Here is a 10,365-nt window from a genome sequence, read left to right as displayed (position 1 = left end):
AAGTAATAAAAGCATTGCAGAAGATGAAAAACAACAAGGCACCTGGTTTGGACAGCATTCATCCTGAGATGCTTAAATATGGAGGCGAAGACGTGGAATCAGTCATCTGTTCACTGTACAACAAAAGATGGACGGAGGAGAAAGTGCCAGAAGAATGGACCCTCGGTATCATAATCAAGTCACCAAAGAAAGGTGATCTAAACAATTGTTCAAATTGGAGGGGAGTAACACTTCTATCTGTCACAGGAAAAGTATTAGCAGCAGTAGCAGTCCTCCTGAACAGAATGAAAGGAAAGACGGACACCATCCTATGTGAACAACAATCAGGAATTACACAAGGGAGATGGTGGACAGACGCTATTTTCACCCTGAGATGGATTATTGAGAACACAACTGAATTCCAAGGAAGACTTGCCATCAGTTTTGTGGACTTTCAAAAGGCATTCAATAGTGTTAACAGAGAAACAACATGGAAAATTGTGGATCAATATGGAATTCCAACAAAATTAATTAACATTATGAAGGCAAAATGCTGCATTAAAATGGAAAATGGATTGAGTAAGCCATTCAGCATCAAGACTGGTTTAAGGCAGGGGTCTGTCCTGTTTCCGTTTTTGTTTATGGTAGTGATCAACTGTGGATTAAAATAATGTGATAGTGATACATATCGCCTAAAATGGAACAATTCAAGGCTATTTGATCTAGACTTTGCTGACGACATCGCTCTTATCAATGAAGATGCCAATGGACTACAAAAATGCACAAACCAAGTAAAAGAAGTAATGGAGAAGATAAGTTTGAGATACAATGCAAAGACATGTAAAGTTCTGTTAATAGGGACTATAGGGACAGAAATCAAAACTGAAGAAGAAAAACTGGAGAAGGTGGACAATTTTATATATCTTGGAAGTTTCATCAGCCAAGATGATACTGGTTCTGAGGAAATAAGAAGAATCAGGAAGGCAAACACTGCATTTGGAAGACTCAAAAACATCTGGCAACTCAAAAACATCTCCCTCAATATAAAACTGAAGGTGTACAAAGCAATTGTTATCACCATCACAACATATAGCAGTGAGACATGGCAATTTACTAAGAAAGAGACTCAAAAGCTGGATGCATTTCATCACAAATGTCTGAGAAGAATATTGGGGACAACATATAGAGATAGGAAGATGAATGAAAAAGTCAGAAAAATTAATGGACAAGGCACCCTCACAAATAATCTACAAAAGAAGACATCAGTGGCCGGGACATGTGCTGAGAATGGAAAAAGAATGCTGCCCAAATACTGCCCTTGAATGGCAGCCAGGAAACACAAGAAGAAAGAGAGGAAAACAGCGAATAACATGGAAATGTATAGTTCTGAACAACATCAAGCACCTCAACATGAAATGGGAAGATTTGGAGAGAAGGGCAGTTGATAGGCAAGGATGGCAAATGTGGGTAGCCCAATGTGCAGCAAAGCACGGGATGGACTAAAGTTTAAGGTAAGGTCTTGCAAGGGGGATACACTTAAAAAACCATCAGACATGCTTTTCTAGCTGGAGGGCAGGCTGTGCTCTGGGAGTCTATTCGCCCCTTGCAGGGAGTCAGGACAAAGCCAGTGGCAGTGGAATTTAAGTGGTGTATAGCCCACAGACTGGCCCTCTGCATGGGAATGAATTCCACTTCATGTTAGGGAGAGAAGAACTCAGCCCCCGAGCTGGGCTAGCAGAAAGGGGTGTTCTAGGGACAGTTTATGCCACAAGTGTATTTTCACTCTCTCCGCTCCTGTCAGTCCCTCTGGGTTTGTTTTTCACCCCGTTCCACTCATCACCCTATTTTCCCACTGCATATTTTTCTCTCTGCTTCCCAAACGCAGCACAGTCCATGTGCAAGTCAAACATGAGGACCCTGGATGCCTGAATGGCTTCCTGACCAGGCCACAGGTGTCTCTCCATCCAGCTGCTGTATGACTAATACCCCGCTGCAGCACTTGCAAAGAGACTAATGTTCATTTATATCCCAGCACCCTGCATGGGTCTGGAGTCACACTACCCTGAGCGCCAGCCAGGAGGCTCATGGCATTGCCCGCTCACTCATGCTATTCTATCTTCCTCCTCTCTGCCCTTGCTTTCCTTCCTTTACTGCAGCCATTCTCCGATTGTGAACCCTCCTTCATGCAGCAAACAGATAGGCGATGTCTGCATCAAGCTGTGTCCGCTCTGAGGTACCTGTTAAATGTACCCCCCAACATCTCACCTCGCTCCTTTGGAACAAGGCGTGGGAATCCCTTTTTGTTCCTCCCTGTGAAGTGTACATTATCCCCACAGCCGCTGCAGTTTCTCCAGGGAAAGAGCCCTTTGGACGCAGTCGGTGAGATCTCATAGCTTCCCTCTGGTGGCGTGGTCTCCATGGAGAGAATGCTGCTGTAGAGGCAGGTGAGAAGGAGCAGTAGGGATGGTAGCCTTCTCTCACAGGACAATTCTTTGCCATCTCCAGGGGCTGAGTCTTAGAAACAGCCTGGGTGTGACTGCCACACATGGGGCCACACGGTGGCATTCTGGTTCTGATCAGTGAGCGCAGGAGGAAACGCCCTCCCCGCACTCAGAACAAACCGGGTCGGGCTGTTCTGTGCAGACAGCTCAGCCAGGTGTGGGCTCACCTGCGGGAAGGAGGATGATGAGCAGCCTCCTCAGGGCAGCCTTGCAGCTAGCAGTGGTTAGCAATGGGGTTGAAGGGCAGGCAGATGTTGCTTCTTTCCCGCCCCACCCCAGTCATGTGTTGCCACTGGAGCTCAAATGTGATGGAGACACATCTCTCCACCTCCCACCCCCCCTCAACCAGGGCTCCTGGTTTCCAAACAGACCTGATCTGGCCAGCACTTTGGAGAAGGTGCACAGAGAATCAGGCACGTCCTGCTGGGCCCTGACACTCGGTTTCAGCAAACAAGCTGGCTGGGGACTTGACACTCACTCAGAGCTGGGCCAGTCTGGGGGCTCCCAACATTTCAGTTACTCCACACGCAGAAGGGACTCACACAGAAGAGGAGCCGCTCATTTTCTAATGGGCAGGGCTCCTTGTGGGGGTTGCACTGGGGCACTGGCCCTGTAAGGTAGCGTGAGAGGTCAGTTACCCCGTTCCAGGGAGCTGAATAACCAAAGCAGCTCCTGGGAGAGGAGTTGGTCCTGGGGACAGTCAGTGTCTGGGAGGGAGCAGGTGCAGGGAAAACCAGACCACTGTTCCTTTAAGGGCCTGGGACCAGAGCCCTGTGGGACAGGTGGGGCAAAGCTCCCGGCTCTCCCAGGGGTTTTGGGTTATGAGACCCACCAGGAAGTGTTCAGAGACCAATTAGTTGACTGGGAAGGGAGTCAAAGGGAGACTCCAAGCCCGCTGAAGGGGAGCTCAGCTGCTGGGGGAAATGAACCAGCACCCACAGGGTCCCAGTAAGGAGAGCAGTGCAACCCCCTAAACTTGAGGGGAGAGTTTGCAGGCCAGGACTTAAAGGGACTCAGTCCCTAGCAGGAGTCCTGAGAAATGCCCTGATCCTATGGGGGCAAAAAAGGGGCTCTGTGGGGAGCTGGGAGGCTGTTTAATACATTAGACCCCAGGACAGGGAAACTGAGGCATGGCCCCCTATTTCACATGTAGGTGAACAAGCTCCATCCCAGAAGGTGGTTGTTAGGATGTCATTTCCTGGTTTAAAAGCCATTGCAGTTTTTCTGCTGCCCTGTCAATGCTTAGCCGGGGCTGCTCAGTTGACCCCAATCCTGCAAACATATATGTAGGTGTAACTTTACTCATGTGGTAGACCACTCGTGTCCAGGGAGTAAAGCTGGAGGTGTGGTGTATAAGTGTTTGTAGAAGCAGGCTTGGTGACTTCCTCTCTTGCTGCGGGATCAGGCAGGGTACGGTCAGGAGATGCAGGGAGCCCTTTGCACCCTGTGCCTGATAATGCACACCTATTGCAACTCGCAATGTGGGATTAGAGCAGCCAGGACTGGGCTGCTATTGCCCCTCCCAGGAAGGTGGGCGGGGCATGGGGAAGGGCTGGAATTTTCCCCTCTCCATACACCAGCCAACATAACTGAGTCAGCACAGAGGGGCAGGGTGGCTGCCCCAGGAAGGAGCTGGCTCAATTTCCTTCCCCAGTGGAGTAAGTGGACCAAGGAGGAAGCAGGGACAAAGGCCTAACTGACTGTACAGGGAACAGAGACAAGGAGTCTCCCCAGAGGCACACACACAAAGTCACCCAACAAGAAATACAAGAGAGAGTGTCTCACTCACCCCACGGGGTCAGTCTCTGTTCTCAGTGTGAGGATCACAGCTACAGCACTGTCAGCCAGAGGTGCCAAGGGACAGGGTCCCTTCAACATTCCCTGCTCTTCTTGACATGCTTGTGATGCTGATGCCGTCTGCTATTGCGGGGACCCAGCAGGTGGGGTAAGGCGGTGCTAGCTGAGAATCACGTCCGTTTAAAGTGAGTTCATGTTTAAAGGGCCTGATCCTGAGCAGACAGGTTCACAAAGGTATTTAGGCACCTAACTCCTATTGGTTTCGATGGGTGTTCCGCACCTAAATACCTCTGTGAATCTGGGTTGATACGTCACTGGGACTTTATGGTCTCAGGTAACTGGGCGTGAGAGTAGCAGGTGTCGGCAGCTCCGGAGCGGACAGGAGTCACCACTAGAGCTGGGTGAAAACTCTTCATTAAACCACAAGCTCCGTTCATAGAGGCCTTTTTTGGTTTGCAGATCAGTCCCGATTCCTGCAGCTGTCACCCTTTCCCACATGGCCTCACCAAACAGGTTGGATGAAGAGTTTCCCAACTTTGCCCAGGGTGAGCAGATCCCTATACCAAGAGCTGGTCGAACATTTTCCAATGGAGCATTTTCCCATCAGAAAATGCTGTTTCGTCAACATCGAAACTTACCGGGAGAACGTGTCGCTTTCAGCAGAATTTCATTCTCATTCCATTTCCACCTTCTCAGGATGAAACGTTTCAATTTTTCACTTTGAAATGACTGTTTGTGTCAAATTTTCTTTTATTTTAGGTTATACAAAAATATCAACTAAATGTTTTGATTTCATCAAAATGAAATAAGAACAGGAGGACTTGTGGCACCTTAGAAGCTAACCAATTTATTTGAGCATAAGCTTTCGTGAGCTACAGCTCACTTCATCCGATGCACCCGATGAAGTGAGCTGTAGCTCACGAAAGCACACGCTCAAATAAATTGGTTAGTCTCTAAGGTGCCACAAGTCCTCCTTTTCTTTTTGCGAATACAGACTAACACGGCTGCTCCTCTGAAACCTGTCAAAATGAAATGTTTCAGTTGACTCACAATGAATTTTTCCTTTTGAAAATTGTGTTTTGTGGGAAATTTCAAATTTCAGTGTTTCGTTCCGATACAGGATGAAACCAAATTTTGAAGCATCAGAATGTCCAGCGGGAATAGCACGGCTCTAGCTACTTTGTGAACTGGTCGTGGAGTGTGAATGGTCACATAGTGTGGTTTTGCTCCCTGATTGGATCAATGAAATTTTGTAACAGCAGAGTGGTAACTAGGAATTGATAGATTCATGAATGACTGGGAGGAACCCAGATCCCTCAGTGACAGGTCCTGTCATGAAGTCAAAGGCTAATGGGATGTCTTATTGATGTGGAAACACTGCACCAAGGCCTAATAACCACAGTGAAATCTTTCTGTGAGCTCAGCGTGACACAAGCAGCTGATAAGAGACCTTGCTTACATGGCTCTGGAGAACTGTGACACCTTTCAGAGGTTTCCATGCTCCTAATAGGGAATTCAACAGCTAGTTTAACACATCCACATCAGCACCAGACTGCCATGAGGAGGCATGTCATCTGGATCAGAGATCTCCCTCAGAGGGTGTCATAAATATAAAGGGAAGGGTAACCACCTTTCTGTATACAGTGCTATAAAATCCCTCCTGGCCAGAGGCAACATCCTGTTACCTGTAAAGGGTTAAGAAGCTTAGCTAACCTGGATTGCACCTGACCCAAAGGACCAATAAGGGGACAAGATACTTTCAAATCTTGGGGGTGGGGGAAGGATTTTGTTTGTGCGCTTTGTTTAGGTGGTTGTTCTCTCTTGGGACTGAGAGAGGCCAGACAGAAATCCATCTTTTCCAACCCATCCTAATCCAAGTCTCCAATATTGCAACCAGTATAGGTAAGCCAGGCAAGGTGGATTAGTTTATCTTTTGTTTTACAGTGAAGCTATCCAGCTCCATTCATCACAGCATGGTTGTAAACTGTGCAATATTAACCCTAAGGACACTGGGGGCAGGACACCAGGAGCCTGCCCATTTGATAGGACCAGGAGCTACCATGAACAGGGGCCTTTAAGGGAAACCAAGGAAGGTTTCCAGGAGCAGGTTGATTCTGGGATTCCCAAACCATCCTACCTCCTGGCAGCTAGACACCCTGCCTGGCCTCACAGAAATGTCTCTAAACCTCCCCACTGCTTGTCCCTAGTTCTCCAGGTCAGGACCAGGTATCTGGGAGACAGGACAGGTGGGAGGGAATTTCCAGGGCCCTGGGAAAGAAGAGGGGACATCTGGGCAGGGGGCGGGGAGTGTGGTGGCCAGGCAGGAGCTGCCGGAGCTGAGGGGCAGGAGGGGAATGCTAAGAGACAGGGATTTTTATCTTCACTTCCTCAATGCAACTGTCCAACATGCTCCAGAATCATCACCCTCCCAGCAATGCACCTTTGTCCACACAGCCAGGCTTCCCCAGTGAGGCCATTCACAGAGCAGCCACTGTTAGAAAGGCAGATGTGTCTGTGCAGGAGCAGCCTAGCGGGACTTTGCTGCGTCCCCCAGAATCCAGGAGAGATCTCTGCACTGGGAGGTGACTCACATGCCCCAAGCAGACATAGGAGATTGACAGGGACCCTGGGCCACTGCAGAGCCCAAGGCGGTGTGAGGGGTCGGACAGTTGGACCATAGTGGAGAGATGAACATGGCGGTCCCAAGAGGGCAATAGGCCTGGTGCATTCCTTCCTGCTCATCTGTTTTCCATCCCTGTTTTTCAGTGGCGGAGGGAGAGAGAGATCTGTGTGCGTGGCAAGCCCCCTGCTCACAGCTGTGTAGCGCACTGACAGTCAGATCCATAGCAAGAACAGCCTGCACCTTGCCTTGCAGAGAGAGCCTCAACCGACCAGGGGAGCCCCTTAATGTGCGCCGTAGTGCCATGAGAACTCACCCTGCCTGTCTGCAGACAGTGCCCCTGGTGTTGGCCCTCGTGGGCTCAACAGTCCGGCTGGATCCCAAACGTTAGCGGGTTTGCCTTCCCCAGTGGAGAGGCTGCTAGAGAAGGAGCAGAGGTGCAGAGAGGGAGGAAGCCAGGGTGGGAAACGGAGCAGACAGCAGACAGAGAGAGCTGTGGGGTCAGGTGTTACCTGGTGAATGGTGTCAGTCTGAGCCACACAGGCCCAGAGGCTGGGACAGCGCAGCAGAGACAAGCAGAGAGATTCATACAGAGATACAGACTCTGCCATGCACAGGGCTCCTCCTTGTGCCAGCCCAGCTTTGTGGGGCAGGGAGGGGATCTGGCTCCATGGCGCAGGCTGCCCTGTAGCTAGAGGGCTTTTCCTTCAATTGAATTATCTTTGAGGAAAACCCTCAAGACTTCAAGTTACCGGGGAGCTGAGGCCCGCTCTTTAACGAGTCTGTAACCCAGCAAGGTGTCGCGGCATTCCCAGAGCTCCACGGGCTTTGCCTGTCCCCACTGCACAGAACCAGCCAGAGCCAACATCTGAGCACCTTGGGGCGCTAGGGGTATAATGTCCACTAGGGAGAAAACAGACTAACAAACTCACATCACTGAGGATGTTTAATTGAGGCAACCTTGTCTACCACCAACATCCCGGACACTTTAGTGGCAACTGTTCTAGGACTGCGAAATAATCACACCGAACATAACAAGGCCGGTGCCTCTTGTGCCTCTACGGTGACTCGGGCAGCATTCTGTCCTGTGACTTGGTGTCTGAACGCGTTTATCACAAGCGTCCAAGTCCTTGGCATGGCCTCTTGGCTCCAAGGCGGCACCTCTGCCAGCTCTGTGCCCCGGAGCTGTCTCAGCACCACCCGCCCACTTACTCTGGCGCATGGCCCCCAGCATCTCACCGGGGCACCAGTTTACCCCCTCAGTCAGAAGGAAGTGCAACACCTGCTAAGTCGCGGCGCCATTTCCTGCAGCCTCTGGGCATTCCTCAGAGGTCTCCCACACAAGCACTGGCCAGCAAGCCCACAGGTATTTGCATCATGGCCGCCTGCAGGATTTCCATATTGCAGACAATCCAAGGATCCTGGGTTATTCCCAAGAGAAGGGGGCATTCACCTGGGGGCACTGGGTATCTCTGCGAGTGTTGGGTTGTAGGCACAGCTCTCTGCCTGGGTCCTGTTTGGAGCATTCTCCAGTCCCACTCAGAAACTCCTCTTCACCAACAGGACCCAAGGGAACACGGCCGCCAACAGGGCAACTGTCAAGATGAGGAGAACAGCCAGTATAATGGGTGACTGGCAGCACCACATCCCAAGGGAACTCATGGATGCCCCTGACTCTGGCACCTCTGTGCCATGTCCCCTAACCACTGACCTACAGCTTTCCTCCACCAGCGGCATCCCATGATCACTGATCATGAAGACATGGGCTTCCCGAGCCAGGCTGCCCGGCATGGCCATTGAGTCCATGGGGATGCCACTCATGCTGTCACTCCTGCCATAGCTCTGCACTGGCATCACAAAATGGCTGGGGACCACCAAGGTGTTGTCTGGCGCTGACTTTGCTAGGTGGGGCAACAAGGAGGGTGAGAGAGCCAGCTCCACAGGTTTGGGGGACTCCCCTGGTTTGGGAGGCCAGCGGGTCACCTTCTTGCTGAGGAACGTCACATAGCGGCAGACAGGGCAGATGATATTGTTCTGGACCTGCCCGTCTAGCCTGGAGGAAAGCAAGCACTTCACCAGGCAGTCGTGGCAGAAGGTGTGTCCACATCTCAGTGTCCTCTGGGCAGCCTCCAGCGGGTGGAATTTCTCATAGCACACGGGGCACTCACCAAGGGGCTTCTCCTTGCTGGTGTGAGTCTCAGATATCCCAGTCATGTCAGTCACATGCTCCGCACCTGGGGGAAAGAGAAACGATGGGCATCAATAACAAATAGCAATGACAGCAGCTAGACCCAGGTACCAGTGATCACATCCGGTCATTAATATTCTATGCTTCCCATTGTCTCTCCCTTGCCCTCTGACTGGCTACTCTAATTCCCTGTCTTCCAACTGGCTATGGCCCCCAAACTCCCAATCCACATGCCCACAATAAATACAGTAGCCTCATCTTCTGACTCCTTCCCTGTCCTGTCTCCCCACTGACCTCCTGTCTTCTCCATCTCTCCTCCCTGCGGTGGCCTGGCCCTGGGAGAAAGGTGCAGCCATCCCCTCCTTCTCTGATGGATGGGTGAGACAATTGTGGAGTGCTATATATATTAGGGTGCTCTGGTGAGGCATTTCTGGAAGAATGTTCTTCACAAGAATCTCAGCTGCTTTGGGCTTTTGGCTGCCTGGAGCAACATTTCTGAATGCAAAATATGAAGAGAAAATGAGCCAATCCATAGCTAGGGCTGGCTAACCCTGCCCAGTGCCAGATGGCAGACGCAACAAGCCATTTAGGAAATGCACCCTCTGGCCCAGGAGGACCTCCAGATTTCACTGGAAGCAGCTAAAAAGCTCATCAGTGTGTGTGATGTACAGCCAGGCCACGAGCTACCAACCTGCCCATGCCACTCAGAAAGGAGGTGCTCCCGCACCACGGGAAAAGCCAGATAGAGTGAAAAAATGGGGTGAAGTCAGGTCAGAGGGGAGAATTGGGAGCAGGTTTCACAGGACAGTCAGATTCACAGTGGTGCGTGTGCAATCAGGTAGGTAGGTAGGTAGGTAAACTAAAGATTGAGGCTCTCCACAAACCAGCTGAACATTTCATACACTGAAGACTGGTTGTGTTGGCCCCACCACCCTTTCTGGGTTTTCCCATGAGGTATGATGCCATCTCTTCTCATCTCTCAGCTCGGGAGACCGCAGTCCTCTGTTTAATCACTGAAATGCTGCAAAACCCGCAGCAGCAGCAGGGCATGCCTGCCCTACAACATGCCTCTGCCTTGCCCTGCAGGGTTGGGGCCGGAGTTCAGTCTCCATGACCCATTCGGTCCTTTGCTTCCCTGCTGAGACTGACAGTGCCAACACAAGGGTGTTTTTTGCCAAGTTGACACCTAAGACACCAGCCCATTCCTCTCCATGCACAGAGCAGCCCTCACAGGGTAAGCTAGGAGGTTGTCACTTTCACAGGGTCATACAGTCCAGTGC

The 10,365-nt window shown here is 50.8% G+C and overlaps 1 protein-coding gene across 1 annotated transcript; it reads right to left on the bottom strand.

Annotated features, from left to right (window-relative positions):
* Nucleotides 1–8,436: 8,436 nt before the first annotated feature.
* On the bottom strand, nt 8,437–9,395 carry RNF222 (ring finger protein 222). The gene is made up of 2 exons (XM_073312013.1): nt 9,380–9,395; nt 8,437–9,131 (listed from the first exon to the last, which is right to left on the bottom strand). The coding sequence occupies exons 1-2, from the start codon at nt 9,393–9,395 to the stop codon at nt 8,437–8,439; spliced, it is 711 nt and encodes a 236-aa protein (XP_073168114.1).
* Between the last annotated feature and the right edge of the window lie 970 nt (nt 9,396–10,365).

This window comes from Lepidochelys kempii, chromosome 14 (genome assembly GCF_965140265.1).
Source record: "Lepidochelys kempii isolate rLepKem1 chromosome 14, rLepKem1.hap2, whole genome shotgun sequence".
Taxonomy (NCBI): Eukaryota; Metazoa; Chordata; order Testudines; family Cheloniidae; genus Lepidochelys; species Lepidochelys kempii.
This window is presented reverse-complemented; position numbering and strand designations above follow the sequence as displayed.